Below are 20,643 nucleotides of genomic sequence, written 5' to 3'. Positions count from 1 at the left end.
ATATCCAGAGCTATTGAGTATGGCCATCGATCCTCCACTCAGACTGCCTCTTCGGGCGGATCTTCTGTCGCAGCAGGAGGAGACTGTTCTCCACCCGAACCTGTCCAATCTCCGCCTTCATGCGTGGAGATTGATCGGCGACAGTTAACGACTTTTGTGATGTTATCTTGGCAGCCAGTCGTTGGCATAAATTTGTGGCATAGTGCACCAACAAATGTGTTGATCTCCTCTCTGCCCTTCTATCTAAGGTTCTTTTGCTCTTTCTTTCTTTGACCCAGCAAGGCTCTGCTTTGGGCACCCTTAAAGGGTATTTATCTGCCATTTCGGCCTTTCTTAGGTTACCTGATCAGCCCTCACTTTTTAAATCTCCTATTGTAAGTAGATTCCTAAAAGGTCTCACCCATTAATTTCCTCCCACTCCATTTATCATGCCTCAGTGGGACCTCAGTCTTGTCCTTACTTATTCATTGTGTACTCCCTTTGAGCCGATGCTCAGCTATCCATTGATGGCTCCACACCTTCAAAACTGTCTTCCTTGTAGCCATCACTTCTGCTCACAGGGTGAGTGAGCTTCAGGCCCTTTCGTCCAAACCTCCATACTTGTCTGTGCCCCCTGACAAAGTGGTGTTGCGCACTAAGGCTTCCTTCCTTCCGAAGGTCGTTATGCCTTTTCATGTAGGTCAGTCCATAACCCTGCCTACTTTCTATGCACCGCCACATCCTTCCCATGAGGAGCTGAGACTCCACCATTTGGACCCAAAAAGAGCGTTGGCATTCTATCTTAATCGTACCAAAGATTTCCAGGTGGACGATCAACTCTTTCTTGGGTATGTGGGTGCGAAGAAAGAGAAGGAGGTGCAAAAACATACCATCTCTAAATGGGTACTTCTTTGCATCAAGATGTGCTACGCTTTGGCCAAGAAGCAACACCCTGAGGGCTTGGGTGCTCATTCCACCAGAGCCACTGTTGCTTCCACTGCGTTAGCACGCAGAGTTCCTGTCCTGGATATCTGCCAGGCACCTACATGGGCGTCTCTGCACAGGTTTGCTAAACACTGCTGCCTGGACAGTCAGGTCGGTCGGAACAGCTACTTTGGTCGTTCGGTCCTGCAGGACTTTCTAGTATGATCTTGGTTCGCAGCCTACCACAGAGGATGGCATTGCTTGGGTAGATATTCAAAGGTAAGGAATCTGCAACTAGAAGTCTCAGATGTATGAGTTATTTACCTTCGGTAACAAAAGATTTGGTAGAGACATATTCTAGTTGCAGATTCCTTACCGACCCACCCATCCTCCCCGCTTACGAACTGATTTCTAGGGACAGGGATTCCCCCCCTTCAGGTCCTTAGCTCTGGCACACCAATTTCAGTGTTCTTATCGGCTCTGCCCTTTGGCGTGGAAAGTTGTTAAAAGAAATTGACGTCACTGCGCTGAGGTGGCGTCTATGTACTATTCCCGACATCATCATGGCGACTAGGACGGTCCTGGAGTCGACCGACGCCACCTACCGACGTGCAAAGGTATTGCTCAAAGAAAATTCTCCGGATCCAGTCTGACGGCTGGGGGAAATTCTAAGGTAAGGAATCTGCAACTAGAATATGTCTCTACCAGATATTTTGTTACCGAAGGTAAGTAACTTGTATGACAGCAATACTAATTCTTGTCACCACAACAGGACTCCCAAACCCTCCCCCTCCATGTAGGAGGCCCACCCCCGACCCCATCAGAAGCTCCCCAAGCAGCGACACCCCCGATCCCTGTACTGACCCCCTGATGCATGCACACACCACACTTACATACATACACGCAGACATCCACGCTCACTCATTCACACACACATGCACACACGGCCACAACACCCTCCACCCCCGCATACACGCACACATACTCCCCCCACAATCATGCACACATACTCCCCCGCATACATGCATTCACACAAGCACAGACACTTGCACGCACACAAACACACACAACACCTCCCCACCCCCTTCCATAGACACACACCACTATTCAGACACACAACACTCAACACCATCCCTGCCCCCCCACCCCACTCCCTCCCTCCCTGTCGGACGATCACCTTACCTGGTGGTCGTGGCTGTCGTCCAGGATGGCACAGGGTCCATGGCACTTGCTCAGCCGCCAGCGCTCCGCCAATACATCACCGCCACACCATTTACAATGTTGTAATATGCGGGCGCCGTTGTGGTGATGTGGTGGAGGCGCAAGCTCTACTAGTCCGCGGACCGCCAGTATGGTTGCTGGCGGCTTTCCCACCAAATAGTGGCGGAGGGCAGCCTGCAGCCATAATATGGCAGTCATATGGTGGCGGTGACTTTGGCGGTCTACGAAATAGACCGCCAAAGTCATAATGAGGGCCATAGTGTCCTAAGGCTCACAAGACAATAACCTTCCGGTGTAAAATATGCAAAATCTAGCAAAAGTAGAGAACTTTTACTATGAATTTTAAGTAATGTCATGCATCACTCAACATAATGCACATACCAAGGGTAAAAATAGAACCCATACAAACGATAATGATAATAATGATGGTCACAATTCTTTGCAAACACAAGAAGGAATTTTGAGACAGAAATCCTCAATGAGGTATAATCCCATCAATGGAATATCATTCTGCTGATGAACATCCCACAAATACCACATAGAGGTAAAAGAGACACTTCTACAGAACAACCAAGATAAATTAGAGGTGTATTCAAATACACTCCTTTATCAGAAAGTAAATAAAATACTGAGGCTCCCCTGGAGCTGCTGTTATCAACACTTCTGTTAGACTTTTCATCCTTGGCGTGTTCTCCCTTAACTTTTTGCCTCTGTTTCCGAGGTTGTTGATGTGTGCTGGACTCTTTTTTTGCTGCTTTTGTTACTCTGGGCACTTTACCACTGCTAACCAATGCTAAAGTGCAAGTGCTCCTATACAAAATGTGTATGTAATTGGTTCATCCATGATTGGCATATTTGATTTACAAAGACGTCCCTAGTACAGTGCACTAGAGGTGCCCAGGGTCTGTAAATCAAATGCTACTAGTGGGCCTGCAGCACTGGTTGTGCCACCCACATTAGTAGCTTTGTAAACGTGGCTCAGACCCGCCACTGCAGTGTCTGTGTGTGCAGTTTTAAACTGTAAATTTGACTTGGCAAGTGTACCCACTTGCCAGGCCTAAACCTTCCCTTTTCTTACATGTAAGACACCCCTAAGGTAGGCCCTAGTTAGCCCCAAGGGCAGGGTGCAGTGTATGGTTAAGGTAGGAAATATAGTAATGTGTTTTATATGTCCTGACAGTGAAATATTTCTAATTGTGTTTTTCACTGTTGCAAGGCCTGTCCCTCTCATAGGTTAACATGGGGGCTACCTTTAAATATGATTACATTGTAGATTCCCTTTGGGAGCGGATAGACATGTGGAGTTTGGGGTCTCTGAGCTCACAATTTAAAAATAATATTTTAGTAAAGTTGATTTTGAGATTGTGTGTTTGAAAATGCCACTTTTAGAAAGTGGGCATTTTTTTCTTGCTTAAACCATTTTTGGTGGCTCTGCCTGTTTGTGGATTCCCTGTCTGGGTCAGTTTGACAGTTGGCTGGTTGCACCTCTCACTAGACAGTGACACAAAGGGAGCTGGGGTGTAGTCTGCATTTCCTGATGAGCCATCTGTGCTAGGAGGGAGGGGAGGAGTGGTCACTCGCACCTGAAACGGCTGTGCCTGCCCTCACACAATGCAGTCTCCAACCCCCTGGTATGTGTCTTGGGCCTGACCTGGGCAAGGCCGGATTTCACAAACAAGAGAGACTTTGCTTTGAAGTAGTCTTACTTCAAAGGGCAAAATGGGTATAAGAAAGGCACCCAAAACCACAGACACACTTCTGGAAACCAAGAGGAACCTCTGCCTGGAGAAGAGCTGAAGAGCTGAGGAAGAAGAGCTACCCTGCCTGTGACTGGGCTTTGTGGAGCTATCCTGCAGTTGCTGCTTCTGCCTGTGCTAGAGGACAAAGACTGGACTTTGTGTGCCTTCCATCTTGTGAGGAACTCTCCAAGGGCTTGATTTAGAGTTGCCTCCTGTTGTTTAAAGTCTCAGGGACAACAAAGACTACTCTCGGCCAGCACCTGGAGTCTCTGAAGAGACTCCTACTCTGCCAAGTGGTGCCCATCCAGTTCCTGAGACCCTGAAAGGTGAAGCTGGCAGCCCAAGAGTGAGAAATCCACGCACAGATCGCCATGTGGGGAAAAGATCGATGGAACTCCGATCTGCGGCTAAAAAATAGACACACAGCCGGCTTTGCGGCTGAAAATCTGTGCTCGCCTGCAACGCGACCCAAAGGGCTGGAGAAACGATGCACAGCATTGCTGACGGAGGCAGGTGGGATCGCAACCCGCGCTGCGTGGTTTTTGGATCATCGTGCAGCTGGATTGCAAACACAAACACCGCTGGACGTGTGAAAAACGACGCAAGGCCTGCCCAGAGCCAAGAGTGCTGACCGGATCGACGTATTGCTCTTCTGCGGAGAGAAGAAACGACACACGCCGACCCGACTAAAGGAGAAACGACGCAAGGTCTCGCTTGTGAGTGAAATCGACACATCGCAAGCCCTTTTTGACGCACACTTGCCCGTGCGAGTTATTTTTGATGCCCCAAGGTACATTTTCACGCTAACAGCGTTAGCGTTGTGTTTAAAACTACATGAAGACTCTTTTTGGTTTTTAATTGATAACTTGACCTCTGTATTGTGGATTTTTGTTTTGTTTTTGTTTAGATAAATATTTTCTATTTTTCTAAACCTGTGTTGTCATTTTGTAGTGTTTTCATTAAGTTACTGTATGTGTTGGTACAAATACTTTACACCTAGCACTCTGACGTTAAGCCTACTGCTCATGCCAAGCTACCAAGTGGGTGAGAGGGGGTTAGCTGAAGGTGATTCAGACAGGGGGTAACATGACTGCCAACCAAAGACCCCATTTCTAACAACTTCCATATAAGAGATACTAAGTTGGAACAAATACCACTGTAGGGAGGGGAGAACTCTGTACCCTCAAACAAGGGGACTAATAGTTCACAACCTGAGCTATACCGGCCCAGCATATGCACACATAAAAATAAATATGCTCACCAAGAATACAAAAATATACTCCACCTAGAGTAAGGTACATACCATGAAGTTATCGACTCTTGAGCTCAAGCTCTTCTTCAGAGTAAAGAAAACTAGAAGACCTGCATATCAGGTATCATTTTATAACAAGAAAAGAGGAAACGGCTGAAGAGCTGTCATCGATAAGCCTGGAGTGGAAATCTACCACTTCTGCGCCACCTATTGTAAGACTGGGAACAAAGCAACAGTGCATTCACACAATGCTATCAGAACACCACTAAGAAAGTTGCCTGAAAGCTGCAGAAACACCCTACTGGGTGCTATAATTAGGTGGAACAGTAAGGAAAAACCTCATGGGCACTGCTCAAGGATAGCTCATTTGTGATAAAAGGTAATACAAATTGTCCCGCCATAAACTAGTATGGGAGAAACTGGCTAGGCAGAGTGTCTAGAAGAACATCACTAGTTTTCTGTTCCACTCCAAAAGTCATTTTGGGCTACATTGTAAGGCATTACTGGCTCAACCCCTGTTTGGCCATGCTGGAGAACACTAATCAGAGAATCAGTAGTCAAATCCACAGCGGGAAGTGTCAAATCCAAAACTTCAGCTTAGCATATCAGCTAGAGAAAAACATGCTTCTGTAGCAAGGCCAGGTGGGGAAAGGAGGCCAGAGGCTGGAGAAGATTCTAAGCTGCTAGCTGCCCCTAGATCATCCAACCAACAGTCCTCCATTGGAGGCTGAGCATCGTGCGAAAACCTCATCTCTACCTGAGCACCTTCAAAATCATGTTCCTCTGAAGGACAAATGTGAGAGGACTCCCCAGAAAACTGAGGGAGCATGACTGTCATGACCAGCGCCATACCTGACGTTGACCTGCACCCAAATGATGCTGTCTCAGCGTCAGAAGGGGAGAGGGGCACGATTTCAATTGAAGTCACCGGTAGCATGGCTGGAGTCGGCTCAACGTATACCAGTGCAGAAGGTGGGAATACGGAAGGGCTGTGCACTGGCATCATAACGGCCTCATAAGCTGAAGCCAAAGCCCTAACTGAAGCCCATGGTCAACCTACTGGCCGAGACACAAGTCAAGGCATCTTGCACCTCCTTGGGCCCACAGGTGCTCCAGGGGAGGGTTTCTGTCCAAAGATAGTGAGGTGATTCATAAAATTCACGCATCTTGGTCAGAGTCGCCCCGGCCCCTTGATAGGGAGGGAAACGGAAGGGTGGACTTAGGCCTTGACTCCTCATCTGAGGAATGGTGGGAGGCCATATGCAGTGAAGTCAGCAACTGCTGCGACTTCACCCGCAAGCATTGTGACTTACCACATAAAGTCGATGGAGAACGACGTCCACAAGCACGACTCCTTGAACGGGTCCACGAACAGACCTTATAACAAGAAGGAGACTGAGGTCGATGGGAAGTCTGAAATGGCTGAGATAGCTTCGTCTTCATACGCTGCTCCTGCAGCACCTTCAGTCGGAGTTGATGACAGAAGTCGCACTCTACAGTGTTATGATGCTCACCAAGGCACCACATACAAATTGAGTGGGGGTCCTTGGCCATCATTTGTCATCCACAGGACCCACAGTGTTTAAACCCTGAAGACTTAGAGGAAAAAACACTGTTCTGTTGGTGAAGACGTTGAAGTAGGCCGAAAACAACCTAACAAACCGTTACCGGATGTCTGTTGCAAGCACAGAAAAGAAGAGGAGGTTATATGTTTCTGTGGATGTCACATCTGGTGGACGACATTGGTAAAGAGTTGTGCGATCTGCAGATGTGTTTGGGGGGGGGGGAGTTTCCATGTCCAGCCTTCCGCCTGGCGAAAATTCTACAGTAAGGAATCTGCGGCTAGTGGGCAGGTGGACTGGGATGTCGGGGAGGCACTCCTGTACAAAAAACATAAGTAAATAAACTAAAGAGCAATCACTGCAGAAGACACACCTTAGTCGAGTGTGTGTTAGTGGTTGCCCCACGTTGAAATGTCTGCAAAATGTCAGGGCCTCCAGCAATGTGACCTTGTCCCCATCCCTAAATCTGCATTCTGAGAAGCCTCACATAAGTGGCACTGAGGATGCCACCACCGTGTGGGTCTCATTGAGGTCGCGCTGCACTGCGTATGTAAAAACATCTCCCTATGCACCGTACGAAGGAACCTTTGATATGCTAAACTTTTCAACGCCCTCTCTTCATAATCACAGTGAGCTATCTTGTGCAGTGCAACTCCCCAGCTATGACAACTGACCCCACTGTAACAGCTCTCCCAGCCCATCCTTCACTGAAGCTCTGGAGACCAGCCCTGCAGATACCTCTCAGTCCCAAGGAACAGTGGTGTACTTGCTTGCACGGTGAGCATAGTTCGTACTCCTGTGTCCAGCAAGGTGTACTTCGAGTCCCTGGTCATGTTTTGGTCACTTGTGCTATTCTTGGTGTGATACATATTCTGAGTCAGTAACAAATGAATGAATAATTTAACACTCTGCCCCGCATGTTTCTAAAGTTGAGTAGTTGTCATGGACCCTGTTGTGGCTGGTAAGGTGTCATGACTCAGGCATGTATGAGACTGGTCCCAGCAGATTGCCCTCAGAAGTTAAACTCCATTGCTCCGTGTGCTCTTATCTTTCAGTTGAGGCCTTTGAGGAGGTGTCTGACAGCCTCTGTGTCCCTCAGTACCGGGCGGATGGCGAGGAGCGAGTGATCCTTTTCCTGAAAATGGCCACCAATGAGGTGTTCAGCCAAGGGTTGGTGAAGAGGATCAGGGAAGCAGTACGCAAGGCGCTATCGGCACGACACATTCCTGCTCTCATTCTGGAAACCAAAGGCATTCCGGTGAGTTTGACACAACTTTGTAATTTGTATAAATGAACAACAAATCTCACAGAGAACGTTCTTAGAATCTGGGAAGAATGCTAGATGATAGAGACGTCAGATCAGTAAAGTTACTTTTTAAAATACTTTATTAAGCAGGAGCTAAATGCCCGACATATTGGCTGCCACTTGTAACCTTGAGAACGGCACATCGGGTCCACCCATCAGAAGGTGCAAACAGTTGTTTTTATATATTGGCTGCCACATAGGCTCTCTTGGACCAGTGTGTTGACAGTGTCCTGCAGGTGGTAAAGCTACGTAGATAGCTAGATCATTGGCATGCATTCAGGCTAGTTGGGGCTCATTGCCAAGAGGGTATAAGTCACTCAGTGGTGACTCCCCCAAGTTCTCCATCCACATGGGAGGCAGAAAGTTCCAGAGTCTGGAAGTGTGGAACAAACCAATATCAGTCACACAGGAATTTGCTGTAATCCAGTTTGGTTGCACGCTGGACTTCATAGAGAGGACGCCCTTTGAAGCCAGTGAAAAAAGCAAACCACGAGTACACGAAGCATGCATTTCTGATGTTTATTCTACCTGCAGATTCCGCACCTGTAGAATAACCCAGGCGTTGGACTGGATCGTTACCCAAGGTAAGTAACTCTGTCTTGTATTCCAGCTCCCTCCTGGTCAAGAACAAGTCAGTAGGATGGAGACTCACCCTGGACATAAGTAAGTTCAGCAGGTACCAGAGGAAGCAGCCGTTTCTGATGCTGATGCAACCTGACATTGTTTTTCTCTTGACACATGATGAGTTTGACTGTCGTGTGCAGATTTTCATCTATTCGTCCAGCCAAAGAAAGAAATCCATTTGTTTCACCATGAATTTTCAACACTATCAGTTTGAATTGCTAGCTTTCCGACTGAAATCGGTGAACAGAATTGATACCCAGTGGAAGTTGTGCGACCCCAGGCACCCAAAGTGACATTGTTTCCTTGCTTGGGTGACTGCCTTCTGAAAGCACTGTTAGTAAAGATGGTACCAGAAGGTACATTGGGCCAGCCTAATGTTTTACATTCGGAACTTTCGCTTAATCTTCTTTGACTCCTCGTCAGGACCGAAGGGTATGGGACTGCCCTCAGCACGTGCTGCGCCATGATGCCTTTAGCAGATGATGGGAAGCTGGTGAGCTGGTAACCCCTGTCATTAGGAGATGATCACGCACAGGAAGTCTAGACTCGACCTCCTTGTGCATATACCGCACTGCTAACTCCACATAGAAACTGTGCATGAAAAGTGCAGCAGTCCTTACAAATAGGTTGACGGAGTCTAGGACAACAACGTTAAAGTAAAAAAAAAAACAACGCAAAGCTAATACTTGTTTTTACTGCTGTCCAAGCAATGAGAAGCTCATGGCAGGATTTCCGGTTTAAATGTCAGACTCCTATTACATTTCACTAACTGATTACCTGGAGGATTGGGGTGCACATTGCAAAAACCTTTTGATTTGAGTCCATGTAAGACCTTGCTTTTCAAAGACCACCCCCCCACCCGACCCCGCACACACCACCCCAGTGAAGATGAGAACAGACATGAGTTCTGCATATGACATTTATGTTTGTGCTCGTTCTCTGTAGAAGCCCAGCTGCTTTGGTGCAGTGTTATCAGAGACAAGGTCTCCAGGCCCATTGATAACCTACTGAAACAGAGCAACAAGTTTTGAGCTCTTCCACAAGTGGAAGTTAGATGACCCACAGCTGCAGAATGTATGCAGGAGATGGTGGCACCCCAGCTGTGGAGGCCACTCACACTCAGGATGCAGTTTGTCCCTTGCAGCCAAGGAGAGAAGTTGGGCTTCTCTGGCTGCCTCGCTCCTGAACAGCTGCACTTTATAGAACTACATACACCTAAATGCTGCAGTGAGAAGCGTCAACGAAGACCTCTCTGAAGAAGAGATGATGTAGCCATTGGTATGTAGGTTACAGGATATACCTCTGTCCCTCCTAGCCATACATATTGATGCCCTTAACTGTCCCTACGGCTCTTTGGACTCCGAAGCTCATCGGTAAGAGTCTGTATTACTGTCACCTTCAGATATTGATAAGACTGGAGTCCCAACATTGTTCTCAATGCAGGTGATTAAAGGGTTCCTGCTAGGATGTTTTCTTTCCTTTCCACCATTGACAAAATCCCTCCCATCCCTCTCCGTAGTCAATGCTGTACTCTGATCTCAAGAGCCATCTTTTTGAACCAATCTGGGAGGCGGACATCAAATATCTAGCTTGATAGATGGCTTTAGTTCTAAACATCATGTTCAGACGTGAGCGACATCAAATTAAAGAACCTTTTCTGCCCTTCTGCTGCAAAGAGGTTTTCAAGACAAACTCCTGGTTTAGTCTTAACTCCACCTAAACAAAGCATTGGTGCTGCCTACATATATTCTGAACTTGCCACCTCAGCTGGAGAGGTTTCTGCTCTATAAGACACGAAGCATAGCCTCAGGTTCTCTCTTGAGTAGATCGAATCGTTTATTAAATTTAACCTTAATTTCTTTGCTTTTTTGCGAGTCTTAAAAAAGAAAGCCGGAATCAACTGCAAATCTCATATCTCTCAATATATACGGTAGGGATCAGAATAAAAGGAACCCAGAGAGTTGGATCCAGACAATCTGAAGTCGCCATGGTGTTCTGTGTCTGTTCCGCCAGAACTTTCTCCAGAATTGTGAACGGCCACAGAAGCTCTGTGGTGCGACTGTAGCGGCCCACCATGATGGGGTCCAAGGAGGTCTCCTTAGAAGCGAGTCAATGTGGGGCTGTTTAAAGATCAAGGGAAACTCAGAGTATAATAAGTTAACAACATTATTGATTGTGGAGGCAATGGGATTGCTGGTTTCTTTACGACAAATAAAAGTACGTTATGAAAGTCTATAAAAGTTGGGTACAGTTTCTTCGGCGTCCAGGAAATCTGAAATGTTTTGACCTTTCAAGATGGGAAGGCCATGGTCCCGGTTGATGTTAGAATTTTCTCTTTTGGAGCAGTGATCCTGATCTTTTTTGTTGTTTTTTGGGGGGATTTTGATCAAGCGGATTCAGCCCAGAGGGGCTGCGGAACACTTTACGTAGCACAACAATAAATATTAGCCAGCATGAGCCAACGAAAGCAGCATCCATCAGTCTGCAAAAGAAGGGAGGGCTCGGTGGACTTGTGTACAAGGACACGTGCTTCAAACTTTTGTCGAAGGAGTTACAGTTATGATACAAAGAGTGAATTTATTTTCATAAACAGGCAACATGCAAATTTACATTTGGCTATGCAAATGCAACAAAATCGGAGATGGACTTACAAGGGGGTGCCTTTGTTAGTGAAGCGTGAAGTTGAGTTGAAGGCAGCCGGCTGGGTGTTAAATACTTAGGATTCAGAAAAAGCAGATTGTCTGAAAGATTAATTCTTTGATTGACTGACTGCTTGGTTATGGTATTTGTATTGATAAGTGTTGCCTTGTAATAGTTTGTAAAATAATTATTCAAGATTACCAGTTTGCTGTCTTTCTTACATTTTTGCCATTTTGGTCCAGGTTTTCCCTTTGTGCTGTGCTACAGACAGCATTCCACACAGTACTTCAAGGCATACTTAGGTGGCTTTGGGTCAGACTCTTGATTATAATTGGATGACTTTCTTGCCCATTCCAATTTCCTGTTCTAAATTCAGTGGCTTTCATTTTTCCTGTTCTTGTCTGAAAGCATTGCTGCTTAACCATGGGTTGTTGTTGATTGAGGTGTATCCTTTCACTGCTGAAGTCAGAGCATTATTTTATCCTTTTGCATTTTCGGTATCATTTGCCTTAAAGCATTCAATGTAAGTGCAAGCTACTTCTCGTCCCCTCGCTGCAACAAGTGGTTTCATAGGCAATCGAGATAATAGATTTCCAAAGTGGTCAGTACAATGCACCTACAAACAGTGTGGTGGCCATTTTGTAATTCTACAATACACAATACCAAAGATAAAATTGCAGGATGGCTGTCTGAGGGCACTGGCTTTGCCAGCGCTTGTGCCTCACAGGAACTGGCAAGATTAATCCAATGATGGTTTAAAACTAGCAGCAGAAGCATTAAGCCAGTAGGACTCCTGCACCTGCCCCCAACAGTTTCTTTAGACACGTGTCAGACATGACCACCACCAACAGGTTTGGTGCAGATTTAAGATGAGAAAGACCTCCAGCCTCCCCCAATGAGTGTGCTTACACTTCAGGTGATAAAAGGTTTCTGTTTGTCATCTAAGTGAACATTGCTTTATCTGATAGTGACTTCTAGTTGCAGATTCTTTACCTGAGAATTTCCCTCAGGCGTCAGTACCCCAGCACACTGTCAGGTGGCGTCAGGAAGCGCCACGTCCATTGTCAGCGCCATGTGCGACGCATATGATGCAGGTCCTATAAAGGCACCACCCTGGCACGGGTACGTCAGACTTTTTCTTTCCGCACCCGCCAGCACTGATCCGAAGAGTTACCCCTATACTTTTGAAACTGAAATTTTTTCTACTTTTGACAAAACTTTTTAAGTGTTCACACTCCTGGTGCGTCGAGGGATACCTTTATGTAAGACCTGGTTAAAGCCATGCCTATCCTGTCATCGGTCAATGTCTGTGTCAGGTCTGTACCTCATGTGCTTGTGGTGTCTGGAGCATGACCACGACCCAAAGTCATGCTCCGAGTGCCAGGCCATGAATTACAAGGCTTTGAGGTAGTGGTCCTTAAAGCTTCTGGCGACCTGGCGCTCGGCTCCACGTCACTTCCATTCGCGGTCAAGAGGAAGGTCCTGAGAAGGTTGCGGAGCTCCCCTTCGTCATCTTTCCAATCAAAATCCTCGGGGCGATCGGGTAAGTTGAGGCACAAGAAGAAGTTGAAGAAGAACAAGCGTTCTTCTACTTCACCCTGTCCATTGGCCGACGAGACATGGGAAAGGAAGCATTGTCAATCGAGGCTTCTGTCCGCGGAACCCGTGTCTGGGTTGCCTCCACACCTCCTTGAGTTTCCAGGAGCCGGAGCGACCCCTACTCAACTCCAAGTGTTTTATGAAGCCATGTGCCTCATTTTTGGGCAGTTCGACTCAGCTGCCGCGCCTTTGAGCCCATGGGGTCGGAAAGGGCCTCCTCAATTTCTGTGCTGACGGCTTCAGCCTCGACTCCGGGGGGCACCCATGGATCCATTCCTTGATCCGAATCGGTGTCGATTGTGCCACCTTGACCTTCCCTGATGCTGGCTCCTATGCCGATACTTCTGGTGCTGCTCATGCCCCTGGGTGGCGCCAACCCCATTATCCTCTCTGACGCCTAAAAGCCGACTCCGGTAGTGTGTTTCCCCCCTTGTTGGATCCTGACCCTTATTCCTATGGGTTGGTGTAGGAGACTGGCCTGGTTTATAGTGGGTACCTGATGGTACTTACACCTTGTGCCAAGTCCAGTTATCCCTTATTAGTAGATTAGTAGGTTCTAGCAGCTTAGGCTGATACAGGTAGCTATAGCAGAGCAGCTTAGGCTGAACTAGGAGACATGCAAAGCTCCTACTATACCACTTATATCATGTAGCACTATATCACTAGAAAACACGATACTCAGAGTTACTAAAAATAAAGGTACTTTATTTTAGTGAGAGTATGCCAAAAGTATCCCAGAGGATATACTCCCTTAGGAGGTAAGTAAAATACACAAAATATACACACAGGCCAAAATCAGGTAAGTAACACACTTAGAAAAGTAGTGCAAACACTGTAGAACACAATAGAATGCAATAGGAGACAATAGGCCTAGGGGCAACACAAACCATATACTCCAAAAGTGGAATGCAAACCACGTATGGACCCAAGGCCTAGTGTAGTGCGTAGAGGGTCGCTGAGAGTGTAAGAAAACACTAAGGGTGTCCAAGATACCCCACCCCAAGACCCTGAAAAGTAGGAGTAAAGTTACCCTACTACCCCAGAAAGAAAGTAAAGTCGAGATAGGGGATTCTGCAAAGACAACAACTGACTGCAAAACACTGAAGACGGATTCCTGGACCTGAGGACCTGCAAAGGAAGGGGACCAAGTCAAAAATTCCCAAAAGTGTCCAGGGGGGGGCAGGAGCCCACTAAACCCCGGATGAAGGTGCAAAAGGGCTGCCTCAGTGTGGAAGAAGCCGAAGATTCTGCAACAACGGAAGGTGCCAGGAACTTCTCCTTTGGTCAGAGGATGTCCCACGAAGTGCTGGAGGATGCAGATTTGTTTCTACGCAGAAGACCACAAACAAGCCTTGCTAGCTGCAAGACTCGCGGTTAAAGGTTTTGGGTGCTGCCAGGGACAGGAAGGACCAGGAGGTCGCCCCTTGGAGGAGGAGACAGAGGGGGCGCTCAGCAACAGAGAGAGCCCATGCAGAAGCAGGCAGCACCCGCAGAAGCACCTGAAAAGGCGTTCAGGAAATCTGAGCACAGCGGTCGTCTCAACACTACAACAGAAGGTCCCACGAAGCTGGTGGTCAACTCAGAGAGTTGAGCAATGCAGGACGGAGTGCTGGGGACCTGGGCTAGGCAGTGCACAAAGGAATCCTTGCAAGAGTGCACAGAAGCCCTAGCAGCTGCAGATCACGCAGTACACAGGATTACTGTCTGGCGTGGGGAGGCAAGAACTTACCTCCACCAAATTTGGACAGAAGGACCACTGGACTGTCAGGGACACTTGGTTCCAGCTCCTGTGTTCCAGGGACCACGCTCGTCAAGATGAGAGGGGACCCAGAGGACCGGTGATGCAGAAGTTTGGTGCCTGCGGTAGCAGGGGGAAGATTCCGTCGACCCACAGGAGATTTCTTCTTGGCTTCCAGTGCAGGGTGGAGGCAGACAGCCCTCAGAGCATGCACCACCAGGAAACAGTTGAGAAAGCTGGCAGGATTAGGTGCTACAATGTTGCAGGTAGTCTTCTTGCTACTTTGTTGTGGTTTTGCAGGCGTCCTGGAGCAGTCAGCGGTCGATCCTTGGCAGAAGTCGAAGAGAGAAGTGCAGACGAACTCTGGTGAGCTCTTGCATTCGTTATCTGAAGAGAAACCCACAGGAGAGACCCTAAATAGCCCTCAGAGGAGGATTGGCTACAGAGAAAGGTAAGCCCTATCAGGAGGGGTCTCTGACGTCACCTGCTGGCACTGGCCACTCAGAGGTCTCCATTGTGCCCTCACACCTCTGCATTCAAGATGGCAGGGGTCTGGGACACACTGGAGGAGCTCTGGGCACCTCCCCTGCGGAGGTGCTGGTCAGGGGAGTGGCCACTCCCCTTTCCTTTGTCCAGTTTCGTGCCAGAGCAGGGCTGGGGGGATCCCTGAACTGGTGTAAACTGGCTTAAGCAAGGAGGGCACCATCTGTGCTCTTCAGAGCATTTTCAGGGGCCAGGAGAGGCTACTCCTCTCAGGCCCTTAACACCTATTTCCAAAGGGGGTCAGAAACCTGTCTGAGGGTTGGTAGCAGCAGTAGCTGCAGAGAAAACCACAGAGCTAGTTTGGCAGTGACCAGGCTCTATGCTGGAGCCCCGGGGATGCATGAATTGTGGGTGACAATTCCAAGATCCTAGACATGTTACATGGCCATGTTCGGAGTTACCATTGTGACGTTACATATAGGTATTGACCTATATGTAGTGCACGCATGTAATGGTGTCCCCGCACTCACAAAGTTCGGGGAAATTGCCCTGAACGGCTAGTGCCAGGGTGCCCTCACACTTAGTAATTTTGCACCTAACCTTCACTAAGTGAGGGTCTGACATATAGGTGACTTATAAGTTACTTAAGTGCAGTGTAAAATGGCTGTGAAATAACGTGGACGTTATTTCAGTCAGTCTGCAGTGGCAGTCCTGTGTAAGAATTGTCTGAGCTCCCTATGGGTGGCAAAAGAAAAGCTGAAGCCTATAGGGATCTCCTGGAACCCCAATACCCTGGGTACCTAGGTACCATATACTAGGGAATTATAAGGGTGTTCCAGTGTGCCAATAAGAATTGGTAAAATTAGTCACTAGCCTGCCGTGACAATTTTAAAAGCAGAGAGAGCACAAACACTGAGATTCTGGTTAGCAGAGCCTCAGTGATGCAGTTAGGCACCACACAGGTAACACATACAGGACGCACCTTATGAGCACTGGGGTCCTGGCTGGCAGGATCCCAGTGACACAGGCAAAAACAAACATACATACAAGTAAAAATGGGGGTAACGTGCCAGGTAAGATGGTACTTTCCTACAGTTGGCATATGGTGAGGAACGGGAGGGGTTGCTGGACCCTTTGGAATACAAGCTGGAGGAGCCTATAGACTGGCGTACAGACCTGGGTGAAGCTAGTGCTTTGGACACTTCCGCTGACACTGGGATGCTTTCTCCCCCTACCGTGGCTACAGAGGAGGGAGCGTCCTTCTCCATGGTGGTAGAAGAGCGCCTGAGGTATTGGGCCTCACATTGCCGTCAGTGGCCATCAGGACTGACCTCCTGACAGAGGTGCTTCAATCTGGGGCTTCATCCCCTGAACAACTATTGCCCTTTAATGAAGCTCTCACTGATGTCCTGCTGGGTACCTGGTCAACACCCAGCACAGGGGCTCTTGTGAACAGGACTATTGCCGGCCACCATCACCCTGCACCATCCGACCCAGTGTTCCTGTCACAACATCCCATCCCTGAGAGCTTGCTTGTCCAAGCCCCCATGTCCCAAAGCCCGTTCCTTTCCGCACCCCCGGACAGGGAATCCAAGAGGCTGGAACAAATTGGGAAGGAGATGTTTTCTCCCACCAGCCAGGCATTGCGGTTTGTGAACACTGCATGCCTTTTGGGCCGTTATTCCCTCACGCTATGGGATATGGTCGTGCAAGTGATGCCACAGCTCCCGAAGGAGGCCCGGGCTGTACTCTCCTAAGCATTAGCTGATGGAAGGGATGCAGCAAAGTTCACAATTCGAGGTGGGCTGACCACAGCCGACTCACTGGGCAGATCGGCTGCTTCGAATGTGGTCCTGCAGCGCAACGGCTGGTTGAGGACATCTGGCTTTTCAGGGGATGTGCAATCCACCCGTATGGATTATAAAAAAAGGTGCACTGTGGAAAGAGTCCATGCAATCCCTAAAGGTATCACAGAGTCACAAATGACATCCTCCTTTTAGGTCATGTGGTCGAGCAGTTAGGCATATCACAGGGTAGTGCTAAGCATTTAAGGAACACTCATGCAGTACGTGAGACGCGCACTCAATAAAGAAAAGTGACACCAATTTATAAAAATAACACGTACTTTTATGTAAACTTTGATTCCAAGATCACTGGAATCAGGTGATTACTTTTTGAGTTATGAATTTTTATAATTTTCAAAAGTCGAGACAGCGCATTTTCCGGAAGCTACAATGCAATCCTATGGAGGAAAACAAAGATGGCAATCCTGGTGGAGAACAACGACTTATGGGACCAATCTCCTAGACTTAAGAGGGTTTTGGAGCTCAGTCCAAGGCCACATCAACAGGTCACCTCAGGGAGCTCTGGTGAGTCCGAGTGCAAAGGTGTTAAGGTGTTGGGTGTTCTATTCAAGTCAGTGGGGATCGGTCCTGTTACAAAGTCGCTGCAGGGGTGGACTGGAAGGACACTCCGGGGAAACCCACAGGTGGGCTCAACTCTTGAGGTCCTCAGGCAGGTGGGGACATGGTTGGTCCACTCCTCGTCGGGCAGTAGGGCGTAGGTGCAGGGGTGTCTTCTAGCATCGGGTCGAGCACTGGCATGCCTCCCGATTACAAGGGGGCTTGCAGAAACAATCTGCAGGCGTGGACTAGGGGGTCCTGTCATTGTCATCTAATGCAAAGAAAGGACAGTGCAGAGGAGAACCATCTCTAGAGGGGTTGTTCTTTGCATTAATCTGTGCCACGCATTGGCTAAAAAGCAACCCTCTCAGGTTTACTCGCTCATTCTACCAGAGCGACAGATGCAACCACTGCATCGCACACGGAGTTCCAGTCCTGGACATTTGTCAGGCAGCAACATGGGCATCACTGAACACATTCACCAAACACTACTGCTTGGATAGTCAATTTGTAGAGTTGGGTACTTTGCTCGTTCGCTCCTGAAGGACTTTCTGATGTGGTCTTAGTTCACAGACCCACCTCCGAGGGATGGTATTGCTTGGGTACCTATGCTAAGGTCAGGAATCTGCAACTAGAAGTCTTTATCAGATGAACAACTTACTCTCCTTAATTATAATTGCAGATTCCTTACTGGCCCAGCTATATTTCCCGCTCCGCGAACTGATTTCTAGGGACAGGGACATCCCTTTCATGGCCCTCGTTCTGACACACCAGTGGTCAGTGTTCTTCATGGCTCTGGGCTTCTGGCAGGGAAAGTCTTGAAAGAAACTGATGTCAATGTGGCGGTGCAGCACCTTTTTAGGACCCGCAATGTCATATCCGGCGCACATGATACCGATGCTGAGCCGAACGACGTCACCGGGGGAAATTCTAAGGTAAGGAATCTGCAACTAGAATATGTCTCTACCAGATAAGGTGTTACCGAAGGTAAGTAACTTGTTCATTAGAATACATTGCTGCAGTGTGGCTCCCTGGAGTAGAAGAGGAACCTTGGAAGGGTTACTCCCTCGCTGAAAAGTATGCCGTAGTGCACCATGGGAGGCCTGTGGGTGGGGTCAAGTATGCCTGGTAGGAGTTGTTGCCTGAAGCAGAGTGCACCAGTGGATGGGCACTCCTTTGGATGACAGGGTGGCATGTACCAGTGTCTTACGGGAGGCGAATCCCTGGCATGTATGGAAGCTCCTGTTGGGAAGATGGTCCAACTGTGGTTGTGATAAACTCATGTGTGTGCACAGATTCTTCTAATCTGGATTGTTTTGTTTCTAGTACACAATCAGTGGGAAGAAGGTGGAAGTGGCTGTGAAACAGGTAATCGCTGGACGGGACGTGGAGCACCGTGGCGCATTCTCCAACCCAGAGTCGCTGGATCTATATAAAAATATTCCTGAGCTTCAGAGCTTCTGAGCACTTTGAGAACCTGCTTGAGTGCACTACGTTCCATGCATACAATGACATATGCGTCAGAGAAGACATATTGGAACCGATGGAGCGCTTCAAAGACATTGTGTGCAATGCTTTATAAAATCCTGAAGACTCGCACTTTGTTATTGGGCTGCTGTTGAGTTAAAATCCCAGTAGCTCCATTTTCAGAAAGAGGATAAAATTTGGTACACACATAAGATTGGGATCCGGAAAGGAATAATTTTTAGTAAACGCGTTTATCCGGGTAAATTTGCACCAGCCTTTCCAGTTTGTGCTTTAGCTCAACTGGCCTGGCGCCGGAGTGTGTTTTCTAATGTGTCAGGGGATGTTTTTATAATTAAGTTTTAACTCTTTAATTTTGAAATGTATTTGTTATTGTTGAGTAGAGAGACTGTTTTGCTGTTCTAGATGTTTGCTGTCTGTTCTGTTTGTGTCTCAATTACGGCTATCATGACAACAAAAGTGTTGGCACCACAATGTCCTTGCACGTAAGCTTTCTTCTCTGAACCTTAGCTTGTCTAGCGCGCCTTCCTGGAGAACGCTCTTGAAGGATCTTGCTTTGCCCGGGATTGTGTGCTCTGCTTCTGTTACATTTAGTAAGGTTTCTTGGTGAGTTCCTAAATCTGTATTCTGTTCTTAACCCTGACGGTTGAATACTAAATTTGTTACAAAATTCCAGAATTTATAATTATCGTGTATATTGCTTATTTCAAATTTGTCAATCTATTTTTTGTTGTATATATCATTTTTTTACTAAAGGGCCGGAATATGAGTGGTACTAGGAGTTAATTCTGATCTGCATGGTAAATAATGTGGGACAAAAAGCATACTCAGTTTACTATGTTGAGTGAAATAATACTTCAAATCACAAGCAGGTATTTTCTGTGGGATACAAGGCCTGTTTGTTGCTGACTGGAATTTGGATCAGTGTTGTTCATGGAGTTTTGAAGGAGATTGTGATGCATGCAATGTTATTCAGCGTTGTAGCGCTTATGTATCCAGATGCGATTTCAATGTGCAATAAACAAATCCACTCCCAGTGCCTCTTTCCTGTGTTCCACCTCCGTCCTCTCTTGATTTTCAAAAACTGCACCTATGTCGGTGCGTTGCTCTACCTCCTTCACACTGTTAGGGGATACCTTAAAGACAGCTGTGGCGTCACATTACTCCACCTCGCAACAAAAGGATCATGCAAGGTTTTTGGTAGGAAAATATTTGCAGGAGAACAGGTTGATGTATATGGTCAAAACCAAATTCGTTTTTCATGACGTAGCATAATATTCAGTTATATTAGATGGCTAGCTAGACCTCGAATGAAATGTTTGCAAGATATTTGAAACATAGTTACCAAGTATCTTCAGTGCTTGTTGCAAACGTCGCACCTTCCGCTTGAAGGTTGTTGAAGAAAATGTGATCTCTTCCAATAGTCAATTGTTCAACAAAGCTAGTGTCCTCCTAAAAAAGGACAAAATACCTTCATTAAAGATGACAACAGTAGACAGGAAGTGGTGTACAGCAATGCCAGATCTATGCCGTACGCTTGGCAAGGCCTAGGTCAGAGGCAGAAAGAATCCCAGATGACTTCCAGAGATGGCAGCAAGGTGTCCGAGAAGGAAGTCCTCGAAGACAGCACAGTATCTAAGACTAAAGATCTCAAATAATTTCAAAAAAAGAACTCAGAAGTGGTGTGTT

The 20,643-nt window shown here is 47.4% G+C and overlaps 1 protein-coding gene across 1 annotated transcript in view; it reads left to right on the top strand.

Moving 5' to 3' along the window:
• AACS (acetoacetyl-CoA synthetase) overlaps positions 1-19,990 on the top strand; it is a 285,977-nt gene extending 265,987 nt beyond the window's left edge. Inside the window, exons 17-18 of the mRNA XM_069215374.1 lie at positions 7,733-7,935; positions 18,796-19,990. Of these exons, the coding sequence (XP_069071475.1) occupies positions 7,733-7,935; positions 18,796-18,933 (341 nt within the window). The 3' untranslated portion in view covers positions 18,934-19,990. The remainder of the gene's footprint in view (positions 1-7,732; positions 7,936-18,795) is intronic.
• The last annotated feature ends 653 nt before the right edge of the window (positions 19,991-20,643 follow it).

Source organism: Pleurodeles waltl, chromosome 11 (genome assembly GCF_031143425.1).
Source record: "Pleurodeles waltl isolate 20211129_DDA chromosome 11, aPleWal1.hap1.20221129, whole genome shotgun sequence".
Taxonomy (NCBI): Eukaryota; Metazoa; Chordata; class Amphibia; order Caudata; family Salamandridae; genus Pleurodeles; species Pleurodeles waltl.
The sequence above is the reverse complement of the archived record's forward strand: the minus strand, read 5'-3'. Positions and strand labels throughout refer to the sequence as shown.